Source organism: Syngnathus leptorhynchus, chromosome 12, assembly GCF_054491065.1.
Source record: "Syngnathus leptorhynchus isolate UIUO chromosome 12, UIUO_Slep, whole genome shotgun sequence".
NCBI classification, from domain to species: Eukaryota; Metazoa; Chordata; class Actinopteri; order Syngnathiformes; family Syngnathidae; genus Syngnathus; species Syngnathus leptorhynchus.
This window is the reverse complement of record NC_141206.1, coordinates 6,268,239-6,286,448: the sequence shown is the minus strand read 5'-3', so window position 1 is coordinate 6,286,448 and position 18,210 is coordinate 6,268,239. Positions and strand designations below refer to the sequence as shown.

Here is an 18,210-nt window from a genome sequence, read left to right as displayed (position 1 = left end):
TTTTTTCTTCCAAACTAAATCCTGTATATGAACTAAGTGACCTCTTTTCATTTGGAAATCTGCATTGTTTCAAAAGCTACATGTGTGATAAAAAAATAAAAAATAAATAAATTCCACAACGCAGTGCTGCCAAATGTTGATTCTGGAACTACATCTGTTCTTGCAAATGAAAATAAAACTGTTGAGTGGAATTTTTGACCACGCAGAGTGTTTTTAAAAGTCCGAACTCACACAGCGAAAAAAAAAAAAAAAATACAGGGATGAAATATAGGATGATCATTAAAACAAGTTTTCATTGCTGGACGCAAAGTTGCCAGTGACAAGCAAATCATGAGATCAGCACATGAAGATAATACAAAGTGTGACAGACACACACACACACACACACACACACACACACACACACACACACACACACACACACACACACACACACACAGAGTGAGTGAGTGAGGAAGTAGTCGACACGCACAAGTTGACACTCGCACACTGGCTGCTTTATCGCTCTTTGACAATTCCACTCGTGCTCTGTAGACTCTCTGGGACAGGTGCATACATCGAGACACACACACACACACACACACACACACACACACACACACTGAAGCTGCTCCAGTCAGCAGGACTGTTTTCCTCAACATGGTGAGTACCTCAAACTACTTTCTAATGATACGGAACTAATTAGGATTAAGCCAGCAGCCTCTTCTTCGCTAATCAGTGACAAATACGGAATTTGACAAGATTTATTTGAGGATCTAAAGACTGAATGACATAATTTGACTCAATGTAAAACTTGAGCCATTTTGTTTGACTTTTGTGTGTCTCTTGCTTGTGCAACTTTGGCCATCACCTCTTATCAAAGTGGAAATAGAAATGTTTGCTTCCTCTTTGCTTGGAGCAAAGGACTTGACTCGAAGCGGCTTCATTTCAAAGCAGGGTTCTAAACTTTTCATTTCTATGTAGTCATTAGTCATTTTGAGGTATTCTTTTTTCTTTACGGGGCTTAAAGTGTGTTGCATTAGTCTAAGAGGTACTTGCAACTTTGTGGAGCAACACATATTGGGTAATTTAAAAAAAAAAAAAAAAAAAATTGGCGGGGTGGTTGAGAAACAGGCACGAGACGGAGGGTATTTCATGACTGATGTTGTGTTCCATAAATTCATTTTTGATGATGCTCGATTTTTTTTTTTGCATTGGGGCAGGAGGATGCGTTGCCCCCGCCTCATCTATATGTTCAATAATTTGACTTTTAATTCAGTGGTCAACTCATGTTTTATTCCTCATTAATAATGCACGTACACCACGTTTTTAAATCATAATTTCCCAGATTTATAGAGGCCATGATTAGCATAATATTATAACTGCTTTATATTAGCCTTGCCTGTCTCGCTGCACATTAAATTGACAGCTATTTTATTTGCTTCATCTTGAAGAATAAAAATACTGAGTTTTGGTGGTCTTCCACAATACAAAAAAAAAGTACAACTGACTTGACAATTGCTCACCTAAGATTCATTTTCCCTTTTCATTGTAAAGTTTTATTTCATGATTTATGAAGTTGTGCAAGAAGTGCGAGTTCATTTGAAGCGTTCATGTTTTGTTGCTGCCGTTTTATAGCAACAGCCGCTATTGCGTTATGTCATCAAGTCTTCTCTGCACTTTGCTTGGTTGTATTTTTGACTCGACAACAACAAAAGAGTCACCGCCTCCATTCTCTTCCAGGAAAACAAGGCTGACGTAAAAGCCATCATGGCTCGTTTTCAAGCCAACGCCGGAAGCTCCGACGAGAGCTCCCCGCCGTCCCTAAAACACAAGACGCCCGTCAACGTCACCTTCTCATCTGGTCCCGCCCTCCCATCCAAGAAACCGGTCTTGGAGAGTCTCTCAGGCGGCGCTTTAAATCTACCGCCCAAACCGGCCTCCTACCTTAAAAGCACAACTAAAATTGACACAGAGGTGCCGGCGGCAAACAAAACCAAAGCACTGGCGAACCGATTTAACAACAGCCTGGAGGAGACTCTTCATAAAAAACCTTTCCTTGAAAGAGGGCAAACATCTCTGAAGTCACCGGAAGCTAAGTGGCCTGAAGTCAAAAGTCCCGGGGTGAAGCCCATCCCTAAGCCTCCTCTGAGCACGAGCCTTTCGAACCCCAGACTTCCAGGTCCTAAACCACCTCCGGCAACATCTAAACCGACCTGGCTTAAAGAGGAGAGCGGCGAAGGCTCTCCGATCAGCCCCAAAGAGCTTCCTCTGCAGCGCAAACCCAGCAGCAGCATCGTCAAGTTAAGGCAGCAGAGCGACCCCGACAAACCTTCGCCGGCGGCAAACGTCGACACTCGACCCGAGAGTGACCTCAACGTAGACGCCAAAGCGCCTATCAATCCCGCCGTCCCTCCACCCAAACCCCCGGCCAGTAAAAAACCCAGTTTGAAAATTCCGCACAGTGCCTTTATTCAGAAGACTTCTATCGAGTCGGAACCCAAACGCAAGCCGCTTCCAAACGCGCTCACTTCGGGCCCTGCGCCTGCTAAACCAAAACGACCCCCCAAAGTAGACTTGAGCGGCTTTCGAAGAGCAGCCGGCATCTTTAACGGTAAGTTGCACAATTTGCCTACATGCTTTAATAACAACTAATCCTCCAATTCAATTATTTTTTTTATCATTCCTGCTTGGTCACTCGTAAAAAAAATGTTTTATTAGTGAGTGACTTAACAGCCGCATTAGAGTCACGTATCGACTTCCTCTATTTGACCAGTCAAGTTCACAGTCTGTTTTCTCTCTCTTGGCTCCACCCCCAAGGGCTAAGCTCATAGGGAAGTTGTATAGAAGGAAGCAGGGAGAGTTTCGAGTGAGAGATCTGCTCTTTATAGACGGATGAGATAAGCCCTTGCGTGCCCTCACACCTCAATTTGACTTTTTTTTTCCTCTATATATCATGAAATGTATTTAATTTTATTTTTTTTAGGAAATAACGCCATCAACAAACCAGTGCCCCCACCTCCCTTAACGTTTGGCACGAATCGGCCTGAGCCGCCTCAAAGTGCACTTCCAAGTCTGCCTCCACGACCTTTGGGAACTATGTAACGCACACACACACACACACACACACACACACACACAAGCGCACACATGTAAATTTGACACTTGTACCTCGCAGTGTGCGGGAAGAATCCTATGACGATGTCGATGCCGTGAAGATCAGCTCCAACCTTCCTCCTCCTCTTCCGCCATCCACAGGTCCGTCCGGTCGACACTAGAGCGCAAGAAATATGTCAAGATGATGCACACAATAATAATAACAGATTTTTTTGTTTTTGTTTGGTTCCCTTTAGGTCATCCGAGCCTGAGGCCAAAGGTGACAAATGCGCCGTTCAATATGTTCACTGTTGTGTATTTTAACTCAAGGTTTGCGTGTTGTTTTGATTTGCATCCACACTGCTCAGGAAGAAAACGATGACGACAGCGGCGATATGTACGAGCCTCTTGATGAAGAGGCGTGGTAAGAGAATGGAGAAGTCAAACTTTAAAAAAAAAAAAAAATCTGCCAATATAAATGTGCCTGCTCTTCAAAAGGGATGAAAACGAGAAGAGAAAAGAAAAAGAGGAGAAACGACAACTTGAAGCCGAGAAGAAGGAGCAGAAGGGGCGAGAGAAAAAAGAACAAGACGCCAGGAAGAAATTCAAGGTGAAATGCAATTTTATCATTTTGACGGACGGATTTAACCAAAGCGCTGTTATTATTTTCTGCATGACAGATCGTGGGTGCCGTGGAGGTGATTCATCAAGGCAAAGCTGGCGTGGATCACAAAGGCAGCAAGACGGAATTGGCGCTCAAGCGAGGCGACTGTCTGGACATTATTCGAGTCCGAGGCAACCCGGAGGGCAAATGGTTGGGACGAAAACAGGATGGAACCAGTAAATTTGCTTTTCTTACTAGAGAGCACCCAATAAAATAATAATAAGATGAAAAAATAGAATAATAATCTGACTTGATTCTGGTAAAATTGTGACTTTAATAGGAAATTGTAAAAAGTTGCTTGTTTCTTTGTCAGTTGGTTATGTGAAGACAACTTCAGTGGAAATTGACTTCAACACACTTAAGACTCATCAAGCTCAGCAGGGCTCCACCAGCTCCGAACTCTACGATGACGTGGACGTGGCCTCGTCGGACAGCAGGTGGCGGGAAATATTTCAAACTATTTGTAGCTATGTATGTATTTTTTTGCAGATTCTTCAAATAATTTTTGTTTGACTTAATTTCTCTCCACAGTGGAATCAGTGGACAAGGAGGTAACATGGCTCAGCATTTATTTCTCATGTATTCTACTCATTCTAATAATCCCAAAATAAAATCAAGTCACATTCAATTTATTTCCTACCCACAGTCTTTTTACCGCCTCCCCCAGCAGATGACGAACTTTATAATGATGTCATCGATCCGGATTTGGATGTGAGGTAGGTCGTGTCCAATAATGACACTATAGAGTTTAAAAACTGTTTACAGATATAAAGATGTATTATTTGGATGTTCAGTCGTCCTCAGCCCAGGATGTCTGTTAAGACCTTTGACCTCCTGAAGATTTTTGAGCGAAACAGACGTCCAGACAACACTAAAGTGTAATAAAAATACACTCAGTAGTAAGACCGGTTCTTACATTAATCCCGTTAATCCATCAATCATCATAATCTCTCACGCCGTCACCTAAAGAGCGACGGAAGGAGACAAAAATTCTCACGTTCTCTTTGCAAACTATTGATGATGTCATTAATCTTGCATGAGACTCCACGTCCAATATTGATACGTGTACAATCAACTAATTGCTCTCACTAATCTGATCACTGATTATGTTGCTGTTACTGATGCATGGCACTGCTCATACTGAAATTGTTCAATCCGATGTGCTAATCTGTCAACATAAGCGTGATCAACCAGATTTTTACAATGTGTCATGTATTCTCATTTCTTCTGATGCGCCAGACTGCCTCCACCCAGCCAGTTTACAGCCGGCGAAAGTTCAGGTATTTATAAATAAATTAATTTTATTATGTTTTTATATATTAAATAAATAATTTATATATGTTTTTATATAGAACTCATTTGAAAAAACATTTTTAAAATATATATACGTATTTCAAATACTTTGAAAATATGTCAATAAAAACAAAACAATAATTCAGGTACTCCACCGAATATTCCAATTGAAAGTGAAAATATTCAAAATATTAAATTCAAATATATTATATAAAATGATAAGAAAAAGAGATGAGTTTTGGATAAAAGTAGACTAAAGGGCTAATTCTGACATGAATGTATACTTTGTATTATTTATTGTAGATTGGAAGTGTAAATGTAAAACCTCACCTTGGCAATTCTTTCATGTGTTTAAAGTGGATGATGATCTCTACTATGACGTTGATGCCCCAAACCTGCCGCCTCCTCCTCCCATCAGCAGGTACAATCATGAAATCCTCCCACAGGTTCACAGGTACCCTTTTCAAATTCTGCCATTTTCTTTCCTCAGCATCCCAACCCTGAGAAGCAGAGGCAAGGAAGAAGAATATGACCCAAAGAAAATGAAAAAGTTTGACAAAGAAGAGAAAGATTTCAGGAAAAAGTTTAAGGTTTGGATTTGGGATCCGTCCACACGTGTATAGTAAAGTAGCAAGAAGAATTCACTTTGTGTACTTTCAGTATGACGGCGAGATTCAGGTGTTGTATCAGGTGACAGTCAGCCCCGCTGCCGTCAACAAAAAGTGGAGCGGCAAAGATCTGGCGGTCAAACCCGGGGAGAAACTCGACGTGATCGTCAAGCCCGTTAACAACAAAATGATTTGTCGCAATGAGGAGGGCAAGTGTAAGTGTACGAAGATATTGGGACACAACAATTGTTAATAAATTCTAATCTGTGTGTGTGTTTTGTCCTTTACAGTTGGTTATGTTTCAGCGAGCTACATTTGCATGGAGTGAGTATCAACAAATATTTTTACATGCTTCACATAAAGAAGGGACACATACAGTAAGAAAGCTGACTTTTTTTTTTTTGCTTTATTTACAGCGACGGCGACATTTACGACGATATCGGCGATGGTATGTTATTGAATGACTCTGACATTGCAAATGAAAGGCTCTTTTAATCATGATGGCATATTTTTCCTCAGATTGCATCTATGACAATGACTGATCAACAAACACCCCACATCCTATGTAAAAACATATATGTCGTCAAATATTTAAAATGTTATTTAATTGTGTTTGGATGTCTTCACTCAACTGTGTTTTGGCTACTTTTTTTTTAAATAATATAAATGGTAACAGTATTTACACTTTTTATTTTAATTTATGTGAAGGATATTCAAATGTTCTCAGATTTGTATACACAATGCTTCATTAACTTTGCCTGTGAGATACCATTACAAGTTTTTCTCAATTAATGTCTGGACTAATGAGACATACACAATATAAATGTCTATATTTTCTTTTCAGTTCAATAAATATATATTTTAAAAAAATTATGCCTGTATTCATATAAACAATCATAACATGCATTTTCTATTTTACTAGGCTCCAACAAAGTCATATTATTATTTGTAATATAATAAATAAATTTACACCCTGAGATGTCAGGGGAAAAAAACAAAAGGTGGCTTTTGCTGCGTTTATCAATATAATATAGTATATCTTACACCCTAGGCAAGAAAATAAAACAAACATGATGACGCCATTAGCCATGCATTTGGCAATTATCTCCACACAGGTAAAAGGTGTGATTAACGTCAATATGGAATAACAAATGTATATTTTTTCAAAATAAATACCTTTTTTTATTATTATTTTTTTTTTACCTTGTGGCCACTTTTGACCAGGCTGGGTAATTTTTAACAGTTGCATTCGTCGTCTGACTCGTCCGTGCAGCTTCCTTTTACTTTGACAAATATCGAGATACTCTGCAAATGAATAATAAAAATACAAATCAGCCGTTGGGCTTTTCCCCATCAAAGTAAAACTTCCGTCCAACAGGAAATTCATAAATAAAAGGTACTGTATTGTAGTAAATTTAGCTAATAAAATATTTTTTGTTTTTGTTTTTATTATCTTATGTAGTTAATGGTGAAACTACATTTTGGATGTGCTTGCACTAGCACTATTCAGACTGGGAGTGGAGGGGGCGCTGTGTTGTCTTTGCTTCACTAGAATAGAAGAAGAAAAAGGCGGAAGTGAACGTCCTTGTCTCCAACATGGCTCCCCCCGTAGCAGTATCGCCACTCATCAAGGTAAAACCCTTTTTAGATCATTCTAACATAATACAATTTTTCATGATGGCAACATTTTGTTATATTACGACTCGTTGGGTGGTCAAGGTTGTTGTTGTTTTTTGCGTCGTACGCTAGTTTAAGTTTGTCCCGAGTAGTCTGCTGCAATGACATTGAAGTGTTTTACAGGTAAATATGCAAAAACCACCCAGAAAATATATGAAAAGCATCGCCCATGTTTTGTGCTAAACGACTTTAATGAGCTATTTGACTTGGGTAATTTTGTGCATAATTTTAAATTCATTATACGCAATGTCAGAGTGGACTTCGCCCTAAATTACAAGCGTGGTTTGATTTTAAAGTGCAGGGGATTGCTAAAAGAAAAATGTGCAAATTTATTGGTCATGCATATGATATTTATCTATTTTTCAGACGGCCCGGTGGTCTGCCCTGTTGATTGGCGTCTTGTATGGCAAACAGAGGTTTGGTAAGTTCATTAACCCCTTCTGTTCCTTTGAGTACAGTATAATATATCATTATTAAAACCGGATTTTGCAGACGGTGGATTCCCTATATTTGCTCTACATCCAAATTGTAATAAATGGAAGATAATAAGAATTATGACATTGTGAATATTCAGAGTACCTGAAGCCCATCGCAGCGGAGGAACGGAAGGTAGAAGAGGCTGAAAAGAAGGCTCGCGAGGAGCAGGAGCGCACTGCCAAAGAATTGGCCGAAGGTACCAAACGACAACGATATCTTCATTCAACAAATGTCTTTATTTCTGATATTCCCCCCCCCCCTCCTCTCTTACTTCTGTCTCCACAGCCAATTCAGATACCATCCTCAAGTGAGCTACTTAGCCTCCGTTATGTTCTAAAATCAAATAAAAGATTGTTTTTCATGGAAGGTGTTAGAGTTTTCATTGTGATGTGTGTTGTGTGTCCTTCACTTAAAAGCCAGTTGTAATCCTGGCCTTGTTTAGCAGCAATAATCCCAGGATTGGGGTCACCCGCCAGTAGTAGAAAGTGCAGTGTGGACAAAAACACTCCACCCAAAAGGTCTTGTCATTATACAGCCATTACTCACCGTGTGACATTGTTGATTACGCAACAAAAATATATATTGGGACTCACCAGCAAACCCGAATGCGGATAATTGAGTTGAAATTTAAAAATTAACTACAGTAAAAAAAAAAAATCAGTAGCCTGTTTTTTTTTTGTTTTTTTTCATGACAACGGTGTATTTACATGGTCACTTTTACGCTAGAGTTGACTAGCAACCCAAAAGTCATCTGTAAAATTGGGAAAAACTTACATACCATATGTACATACACACTTACACAGTCCAAGTATGGAAATAAAACTAGATGTTGCTTCCGATTCTCTTTCTTGATAAGCACCAATTTCCTGCAGACCACAATTGCCCCCTGGACAGAGCCTAGAGTTCTCACCGAATTTTCCTCGAGTGTTTCAGCACAACGAGCAGGTCTTGGAACCGCCGGCGTTATCCACTGTTGGATGAAGAAAATGCTTACTAAAATGCTGTGCATGAAATCACAACTTAAAATGAAGAAGTGCACCTTTACTGGCTGCAGCTGCCTGCTTTGCAGCCTTCTGGTCCTCTATGACTTTAAGTTGAGCTTCATACTCTTCTTTTTTGGCATTCCACTCCTTCCTGTTGTTCAGGATTCCATCAAGCATGGGTTGGATTTGTGGGTGGAAGCGGGAGAACTCCTGTGCAAAAAAACAACCCAATTAATCCTTTCAAAATAAAATTCGATTTAATTTAACCAATCAAGCAAAGCATCACCTTGTAGACAAATGTGCAGACAAAGTCGATAAAACCGCATTGAAGCTTGGGAAGCTCTGCTGCTTTGTTTCTGTCCATCATGGGCTGGTGGATACAAAAGTCAGGCAGATAAGAACAGGAAATAAAATCATCAAATCATTTCCAATGACTTACAATGGGTTGTTGCTCCAGTACTGTCCTTTCTAGGTCACCTTGCTCCCAGAACTCTGCCGCCACAGACAAGGCAACCTGAACCACATAAATAAATAGTCACTAACTACCACTCCGGATCCTTTTCTAGAATTCCACGTGAACTCTCACCTTGCTTTGCACCTCCCAAGGCTTGGTGATGGCGGACAAGTCGCAAGCGGTCATCATCATAGCCCTGCGGTGAGAAATTTGAGCAGCTAAATCCAAGTATCAGGAGGATTTTTTTTTTTTTTTTTTTTACTCACATGAGTATCTCCTTCCTGGTTGTTTCGAGAGACATGAAATCAACCCACTTTTTTTCGTCTTCATACGTGTGCGAAAGGTCCACAATCTTCTGGAACATGGTTCTCTTCCTAGCATGCAAGAAGAGGTGTTATCGTTTTTTCTTTGTGGCGATCTACCTAATATGAGAATGGGGTTAGCGTAACGACGACTAACTTGAAATAAAGGGCGAGGTCGGTGGCGATGATGGCGATATCCGTGAGGTGAATGACGTGTTCCACCTGTCGCCTGTTCAAGTTCTGGTAGATGTTCAGTGACTAAGGGTGAGGACAGAAAAGAAAGGAAGTATTGTAGGTATATTTTTTTTTGGGGACAAAAAAGACACTTGCTACCTTTTAATGGACATTCTCACCTCATCAGACAAGAGAAATTTTCCAAACTCCAGATGGTGTCGTTCCAAGATGGAAGATCCATGCAGCTTAGCGAGAGGGTTGCCTGATCTGTTAACATTCAATTAACAGAATTGTTAGCATTGTTTTTTTTACAGCTGTCAAAATTAATCGATGAATCGAGTCATCATTTGGAGTTATTTTTAAAGATGCTCCATATCTTCTGATTTCAAGCTCTCAAAAGTAATCATTTTGATTTCTCTAGTCTTCCATTAAAAACAGCAAATGGATTTATCTTCTGTCTTAAGACATTTCCTTTATTTTGGAAAACAATGAGCTTCAATCTTCCTTGTGTAATATTGCTCAGCTGTTGTTTAGTTCTTTTTTGATCACTAAAATTATACCAAATAAGCAAAAATAATTGGTAGCTAAACAATAATCAAGAAAAAAATAAAATACAAATAAAATTAATCAATAGAAAAAAATCGATTCTAAAAATTTGATAGCCCGAATTGTTTTCAAAAATACTTCAATCTAGCAAATGAATCAAGCAGCACTTACTTGACCTGGTACAAATTGTTGGTCCCTCTGTGGTCAATATCATGAAGGAAGCCTGCCGTAATCATGGCCATGACCTCCAAGTCGGTATAGTACCGCTTCAGCATTCCCGTCTGTCCCAAAAACATCCGACACTAATAAAAGCTGCCTGCATTTTCCTCTGAATAAGCACGTGGACAAATACCGTCAAGAGCGTGAACATGGTTTGTCCCACATTGAAGCCGTGGCGCCAGTTGTGGTACGTGATTCTCCTGTAGCCTTTACTGACAGAGTACATAAAACGAACCAGCACCTGATGAGAACGGACGGAAGCGCAAAAAAAAAAGCTTAGAAGGCTTCGGAAACTGTTTGATGATACAAGTGTGATATCACCTCTTGTGGGATTTGGAATTTTTTCACCACGCCGACTTCATAGTACATCTGAATACCGCATTTGACCAGTTCCATCTCGGTGCAGTTGAAATCCGAAAAACGGAATTCGTAGATCTCAAATTTTTTGATCAGAGGAGGCAGGTCTTTTTTCTGCGAATGGAAACATCCTTGACACGCTTATATTCGACCCAACGTTCCGTTCTGAAACTTTTTACCAAGATATTCAGAAGCTCGTCTTCTTCGCAGTCCCACGGTTCGCAGTCGTAGACCTCTCTGGTGTTCTGGGATAGAAAAGACAAAAGTTCGGTGACTACCACATGAGCAGAACCTTTGTGGGAACCAAAGTACTGACCAGGATATTTTGAATTTCATCATTCCGACATTTCACGTGGTAGAGCACCATGTCCTGGGCGATGTCTTTACGGTTCTCCAGCTTGTTCATTTTATCGTACGTGTCTGTGTTCAAAGCTGACCAGCCCAAAAACTGAGTCAAAGCCTTGGAGACAAGCAGAAAACAGAAGATCAGGACCTTGATTACGGGACGGCGAGAATCTCCTACCTCCATGAGCTGCTCGTCTTGATCGTCGAAAGGCTTTCCGTCTTTTCTGTTGTAAAAAGTGGCCACGCCTACAATCTCTTCCTTTTTATTGACGATGGGGAGGGAGAGAACATTCTTGATGGTCCATCCACTGCTGTCCAGCGCCTCAGACTGGATGATAAGAAGAAAAATATATCGTGTTCACTGAGTGGTGTTTACCATCTTTCACCGCTATTCATCTCATACCTTGAAGTCAAACGTCTCGTCCGACCCCGCGTTCATAATATTGCAAATCTAAGGAGGACGAAAGAAGTTACGCTCAGGAAAAAAAACGAAATCGAAGCAGATATTGTTGTCGTGATTTGAAACGGAACTCACAAAGCCACTTTCAGCAACATAAGTAGGCAAGCCGCTGCTCAAGGCCCAATGATCTGCTGGTGGATTACTACATAAAAAAAAGAATTAAAAAAAAGATCTGAATACATTTTGCTAACATTTATTTTGATATTGTGAATCAAGTCGATAAAAAAGTATTTTCTTACGGTATTACTTTGATGTCTTCCTTCCCGTGTAGGATGTAATCAATGACTTTGTAGAAATGTACTTCCTTAAAAAAAAACAAAAATATGATTTACTTTATTGTGTGTTTTTCTTACTTATTCTGAAATATATATAAAAAAAAAAAAAGAGCACCCTTCCGTCAGGTGTTAGAGGCCCAGCGTAAGGTGGCTGCTCTCCCATTAACACCGGCCACACGTCAAAGAACTCCTAAAAGACAGAAATGGAATTTTGTGTAGTTGGGGGGAAAAAAAAAAAAAAGAAAGGCTAAAGAGCGAAAGAAAGAAAATTCACCTTATCTTTGGTCATGTCAAGTAAGCCGACCGAGTAGCGGTCGCAGTTGAGGTAGGCTCGCACCGTGTACAAGGCCTTGTGGAACTGCCGCTCGATGTCGGTCAGCTCTTCAAAAACTTTGTTGGCCGACCACAACAGCAGCTGGCATGTGCACAAGAAATTGGAGCAAAAATACATATTAATGTTCCATTTGATATGAGGGTAACTTTGTGTAACATGAGTCACCTGTCCTTTACGAGTCTCACAGCTGTGGAGGTAACTCAGATGGTAGATCTTCAAGTTCAACGTGGCGATTTTTAGATACTTTGAAAAGAGCTACAAGACAACACTCAGGCATTATTACTAAGAATGTTCCACAGTAAAAAAAGTTTTTTTTAAATTTCTCTTGTCTCACATCTTCATCCTCATTTGTGAAATGTGGCCCCGTGGTCTTGTTAAGGGCCATGATCACGGCCACCATGTCTTTGCCATTGAGAATGGGCGTGGCCAGAACGTTCCTGGTCTCGTAATCAGTGAGCTCATCCACAAATGAGCTAAAGTACTGGTTCTGAAAAAGAGCATACATAACATTATTATTTTATTATTTTTTTATTTATTTTGTATCTTATTATTATTATTATTATTATTATTATTAGTATTATATGTGAATATGACAAAACTATTGTAGTCTCATCACAATGTGACTGGTTCAAAATAATCAAATAAAAAAAATAAAAAAATAATAATCAAATGCCACCACTTTTTTCTTTTGCTAGTCCCAATTAAATTTAAGAACAACATGATAGTTACTTTAATTCAAATATTCCCATTGCACAGAATTATTTCGAGTGTAATTAACACAATTGAGCACATCTCAAAACATACGAATAAGAAATTTCAGCACTAATATTTAAACCTGATGTAAAAGGTTAAAAATGTATGCCGACACGACTCAACTCGATCCATTATCTATTACTGCTGACTAAATACAAGTGCCGTGTAATCCACTAGAGCGGGTCTGCAAATAAATGGATTATGTCTAACAAGTGGATTAAACCTTCACTTGGTCTAATATAGCTGCATGTGTGCTGTATTCACTCACCCCTGGCTTGTCTTCACCCAAAAGTGTTAAAGTGATGACCAAGCACTATTTATGTGTTAACCTACTTTTTTTGCCTCTCTTTATAAAAAAAAACAAAAAAAACAAAAAACAAATCATCGTTGTGTGCTTCATCACTTGTCTTTGTTTTATAGGCAAAAATGGATTGTGTGATACCAGGTTCATTCTATTTTCAAACATTTTTCAAATATCCTCAATACAAACACATAAAGGCGAATAAATACATTTGAGGTGCTTTTATGGTGTTTTGCTGCCATCTAGTGGTAGTAATAAGGACGACATGTTGTAGTCATTTTATGGTCCTCTTACCTCTTTGACATCCTTCACATTCACTGTCTTCTTGGTCAGGGCTACATGACCGACTATCCCCAAGTCCAGCGGGTAGACGATCTCAGAATCGGGCGGCACGACGCACTCGTCCAGCTCGGACTGGGTGTTGACGTTGAAGAGTCTGGTGGCCAACTCGCCGATCCCGTTCCTCTGCCGGTACATGAACAGACTGCAGCGGTCGGCGTGAATCAAGGCGCCGATTCTCTTGAGGATCTTGAAGATCACTTTTTCCATGTTGATGTTCTCCTGCATGTCTGTGATCAGGTCATACATGATCCGACTTTCCTCCACCTGAGAAAAAAAAAAAAGTCATCTTTCTCATTTGGATTTGAGTTTTCCACTTGAATATTTAGACTACCTGGCTGAGTTCCTGAAGTTGGCTGAAGTCCACCTGTTTTTCCTGGAGTCCCGACACCTTAGATATGGTGCTTTGGCTCATCTTTTTAGCAAAGTACTCCTTAGCAAAAGCCGGGTTCTCTTTGAGGAACCTTTCTACATCCTCCTTTTGCACGCCCATCTTTGTGTCCACTTCAACAATGGCAGCCTCTTCAAGGCAACACTAAACCTTCTCTTTACTCTAAGCTACCTCCAAATCTTAACTAAAAACTAACTAAAAGCTGCTGCGGGGATCCAGTTTGGACTTCTTCGGGTTAGCCGTGATAGTAATCCCCCCCCCTTGGTGTGAGAGCCCTGATGAGAAGCAGAGGGCTGAATGCAAACAATCCTCCTGCCCTCAGCAGATACTTGTAAAGGTTAGGAGGGGATCTGCTAGTCAGGTGATCATCTCCTACTCCCACTCGGGCACTGATCATCATAGAGATAGATTGCCATTTGGTTGAGACTTCTGCAAAGGCTTAACAGGGCCTTATTTGGATCCACTTCTTCATCTAAGAAGCATCCTAACCAGGAGGACTTGGACTTTGATCCCCTCCCAAACATCTCGAAGGAAGCAATTTAATTGTATCCATCCTACTGTAACATTATTCCCTATTTTATGATTCATAAATTTTTCATTTTGTGTGCAAATATGAAGACTTAGCAAAAAAAAACAAAAAAAAAAGATGGCCACTTCCGGGTTTGCCCGTGGAAGCTCTTTAAGTGCTTATTAAACAAGGCCTCCTCAAGCATAAGCCTGATTTAGTTGGGGCAGGTGCTGATTATCTGTGCACCACAACTCTTCTTTTAAATGCCATGTCTTGTCTTGTTGTTGTTGTTCACACCTTTGCACCACAAGGGGGTGACAATGGGTTGTGTAAGCTAGGTTGCCATCAGCTTATTAGAAAAGGTCATATTTAATCATCTATAATAACCTACAACAGTATGAGGGTGTGTTATTTTGCTAATTTGCTCCAAATTTAAACTGACACCATCATAAAACCTTCATTTCCACATTTTATAAATTAACCATCATATAAAAGATGTAAAAGGATAAGTACCTTTAAAAAAAAAAAAAATATTGACAGTAGTACTTTAGTGCATTTACTTGGTGAGATCAACTTACCATCAAGGTGCAGTAGACATAATGACCACTAGGTGGCGGAAAGGTTTAATACTTCGGCTTTTCTTTCCGATCCCTGCAAAGCCATGTCTTCTCCTACTTGAGAAAAATGTATAAAGAGCATTAAAGAAAATAATTTGGTGTCCAAAATAACATTCACCCTCTTTGCTAGGTGACACAAAATGTGCAAGAAATATTTCAGGAGTGCTGACACTAAAGATATATTTCAAACCACTGGCGGAGCTAGGATTTTTTTTCATTGCAGGTGAGGTGGGGGGGGGCAGGGGTCTGCAAAACACAAAAACTGATTTTTTTTTGCACACAAAAAAAATTCTTTAGAGAATCAGATAGATTATTATATCACATTATTAAATATAATATATTTTCCCAATGGGGCATGTGTGGAAATGTTGAAAATAATTCCCAGAAAAGTTGGAAATTACCCAAAGGTCAATTGGCTCTCACCATAATTGTGTGTTGGGGGGGCAGTGGCCCCCGCAGTACACCCCCCCTTAGCTCTGCCAGTGTTTCAAACCCAAACTATAAATTAGAAAATAAATAAATGCCTTTGAAGGAAGATGGAGAAAACCCTTGTGAGAAAAAAACAACTCGGAAAATTGAGCAAATGAGCAGGTGTGATTATTTTTCTATTTTACTTTTGACAATTGTTACAATCATGTTTTTTCCTCAACATTTTAAACACAACAGCTTTTTAGTTGCGAAGTGAATCTATTTGCGTCCGCGAGCAATTTCAGACCACACAAGACGGATTACAGCCCAGAGGAGAAAAAAAAAAAATAGATCGTCTGACTTGATTGGCTTGTGTGTCGTCTGTCTCGCCGAGGATGCCCTTTAGTGTGTTTACGTGAAGGCCGTGAACTTGATGTTCTTTATGTGGCTAGCTTTAATCAGGGGATACGCTAAGCAGTAGACATTTTGGAATGCTTTTCGTAATGCCGCTACATAATAATAGCAGTAATCTCAGGTGACTGAGGTTAATCTGGGAAGTTCATTAGTTCACACGTGGGGAGAAGATAAGTGTTTGTTTTTTTTTATTTTGGGGGTTATTATAATAGCTCCTTTATTTAGGAAGCAACAAATTAACTTGAGTAACTTAAGTAAAAATTGTTGATCAACGTCAGAGTCTTTCTTGGCGGATTTGAGCCGGGGTCTCTCCGAGCAACTTGCAAAATTTGTTATATAAGAGTCTAATTGTTTTTTTGTTTTTTTGAATGGTCCTGTCAATCTTAGGCAAGTTTGAACACAGAAGCCATCTTAGGATTTCTATCCAACGAGATTACCTCGAGATTTAAGCACCTTATTTAGTTCCCGGCAATGAAAATAAGTCGTAAGCTGGTCTGTGTTGGGCTGTATATAAAGGAGACGGCGTTGGACACAAGACCCGATCGAGTCTTTGGACACATACAAGTGTTTCTTGCTTATATTTGTATAGAAAGAAGGTAAGAGGGAATTTGGTGAATTGATTGTCTGAAATGGAATTTTTTTTTTTGATGTGATGTCGTTCTTTCAGAATGGCGTCTAAGAAGCTGGCCTTCCTGCTGGTTGTTTTGTCCTGCATTGAGAGTTGTTTGTCCACCTCCTGCGTGGTGGACAGCTTTTCCGTCAAACAGGACTTTGATCCCAAGAGGGTAAGTATATTTGTGAAAAAGCTTCACAGATGGGAAAGAAAGAAGACGGAAGTTCTCGACTGATTCATTTTCTACATGGTTCAGTATGCCGGAAAGTGGTACGCTCTACAGAAGAAGGATCCGGAAGGCTTGTTCCTGCAGGACAATATCTCGGCCGAGTACACCATCGACGATGACGGAAGCATGACGGCTTCTTCCAAAGGACGTGTTACCCTTTTCGGGTTAGTCGGACATTTTGGTTCTCAGAATTCTGTTGTTGTTGTTGTTTTTTAGACCTTTCAAATGTTAGTCAAAAGAGGTCAAATCAGAAATGCTTGGTCACATTCTCGGCAATTTCCGCTAACAACCCAGGCTAAACTTTACTACTAGCCAAAAGAGGAAAAAAAAACAGAAGAAGGAGAGAAGTTGCTTTCAACAATAAAAATTTCCATTTGCAGCTTCTGGGTGGTATGCGCCGACATGGCCGCCCAGTACTCCGTCCCTGACCCCGCGACCCCTGGCAAAATGTTCATGAACTACCAGGGATTGGCCAGCTATCTGTCCAGTGGAGGCAAGTATGAAAAAAAAAAAAATGGTGCATCCTCTTGTTCTTTCCTAACAATACGTGACTCCTAACCTTCTCCAGGTGACAACTACTGGGTGATCGACACCGATTACGACAACTACGCCATCACCTACGCTTGCCGCACCGTCAAGGAGGACGGCAGCTGCGATGACGGCTACTCCCTGGTCTTCTCCAGGAACCCCCGCGGCCTGCCCCCCGCCATTCAACGTATCGTGCGCCAGAAGCAGGAAGATATCTGCATGGTCGGACAGTTCCAGCCCGTGCTACAGTCCGGAGCTTGCTAAGAAGAGAAAAACCGGGAGTGGACAAGCGAGACGAGATGTGGCTTGAAAGCAAGAGTGATGTGAAAAAGAACTGATGTCATAAAACCTTCATACCTGGAGTCCAAGTTTAGGACGTTCTTCGGTGGTCTGTGAATGAATGTAACATTACATTTTTTTTTTTTCTAAAACCACCATCTGTCTTCGTTTTGTGAATGCATGAAAAAATTTGTACCCAGAGGCTTGGAAATGTGCTGAGCTGTTGATCCCTCCTTGATCCCGGTAAGAAGCCAGACGTGTGAAACACAGAACACTAAGGGGCTTAACTGGTGGTCTGATGTTTTCACACTTTAGTTATGCTAATTCTACGGTAAGCCAAGAGGGTAAGAATCATATTTGTCATTTTGAATGCAGCAGTAGTCGGGTCTTGAATTTTGGTAACTATAGAAACCATCAGCACCGTATAAAAACAGCATCTGGAGCAGTTTAGAATTACGATTGGTATGTATCCATGAAGCCAATAATAATTAAAAAAAAAGAACATAATTTAAAGAAAAAATTAATTCAGAGTGTTAAGTATAACTATCACCCAAAAAAAAACGTGTCTGGAACTCAAATTCCTCAGC

General features: G+C 40.1%; 4 protein-coding genes and 1 long non-coding RNA gene across 6 annotated transcripts; 3 read left to right on the top strand and 2 right to left on the bottom strand.

Annotated features, from left to right (window-relative positions):
* The first annotated feature begins 503 nt into the window (after positions 1-503).
* Positions 504-6,433, top strand: fyb1b (FYN binding protein 1 b). Of its 2 annotated transcripts, XM_085926127.1 has the most exons (19): positions 504-642; positions 1,723-2,593; positions 2,966-3,080; positions 3,158-3,237; positions 3,333-3,355; positions 3,444-3,499; positions 3,574-3,685; positions 3,756-3,915; positions 4,053-4,176; positions 4,271-4,290; positions 4,386-4,455; positions 4,534-4,617; positions 4,979-5,019; positions 5,390-5,453; positions 5,523-5,622; positions 5,693-5,855; positions 5,931-5,964; positions 6,057-6,088; positions 6,160-6,433. In XM_085926127.1, the coding sequence occupies exons 1-19, from the start codon at positions 640-642 to the stop codon at positions 6,180-6,182; spliced, it is 2,175 nt and encodes a 724-aa protein (XP_085782253.1). In that variant the 5' UTR covers positions 504-639; the 3' UTR covers positions 6,183-6,433. The 2 variants fall into 2 exon arrangements, with proteins under 2 accessions (XP_085782253.1, XP_085782254.1); XM_085926128.1 differs by lacking the exon at positions 4,534-4,617.
* LOC147048052 (uncharacterized) lies at positions 3,132-6,957 on the bottom strand. The gene is made up of 3 exons (XR_015067826.1): positions 6,844-6,957; positions 5,363-5,532; positions 3,132-3,253 (listed from the first exon to the last, which is right to left on the bottom strand). It is a non-coding gene; the product is annotated as an uncharacterized LOC147048052 (long non-coding RNA).
* Positions 6,958-7,136: 179 nt separating this feature from the next.
* LOC147048051 (ATP synthase F(0) complex subunit e, mitochondrial-like) lies at positions 7,137-8,160 on the top strand. The gene is made up of 4 exons (XM_085926302.1): positions 7,137-7,272; positions 7,684-7,738; positions 7,892-7,990; positions 8,080-8,160. The coding sequence occupies exons 1-4, from the start codon at positions 7,237-7,239 to the stop codon at positions 8,103-8,105; spliced, it is 216 nt and encodes a 71-aa protein (XP_085782428.1). The 5' UTR covers positions 7,137-7,236; the 3' UTR covers positions 8,106-8,160.
* On the bottom strand, positions 8,081-14,129 carry LOC147048050 (rod cGMP-specific 3',5'-cyclic phosphodiesterase subunit beta-like). The gene is made up of 23 exons (XM_085926299.1): positions 13,971-14,129; positions 13,592-13,903; positions 12,578-12,730; positions 12,409-12,498; positions 12,184-12,324; positions 12,025-12,099; positions 11,874-11,938; positions 11,710-11,776; positions 11,578-11,625; positions 11,353-11,502; positions 11,146-11,289; positions 11,009-11,074; positions 10,794-10,943; positions 10,606-10,713; positions 10,425-10,534; positions 9,887-9,974; positions 9,691-9,791; positions 9,498-9,605; positions 9,364-9,427; positions 9,217-9,291; positions 9,064-9,147; positions 8,834-8,987; positions 8,081-8,764 (listed from the first exon to the last, which is right to left on the bottom strand). The coding sequence occupies exons 1-23, from the start codon at positions 14,127-14,129 to the stop codon at positions 8,724-8,726; spliced, it is 2,553 nt and encodes an 850-aa protein (XP_085782425.1). The 3' UTR covers positions 8,081-8,723.
* A 2,513-nt stretch (positions 14,130-16,642) lies between these two features.
* rbp4l (retinol binding protein 4, like) lies at positions 16,643-17,745 on the top strand. The gene is made up of 4 exons (XM_085926137.1): positions 16,643-16,759; positions 16,844-16,980; positions 17,197-17,309; positions 17,385-17,745. The coding sequence occupies exons 1-4, from the start codon at positions 16,643-16,645 to the stop codon at positions 17,606-17,608; spliced, it is 591 nt and encodes a 196-aa protein (XP_085782263.1). The 3' UTR covers positions 17,609-17,745.
* The last annotated feature ends 465 nt before the right edge of the window (positions 17,746-18,210 follow it).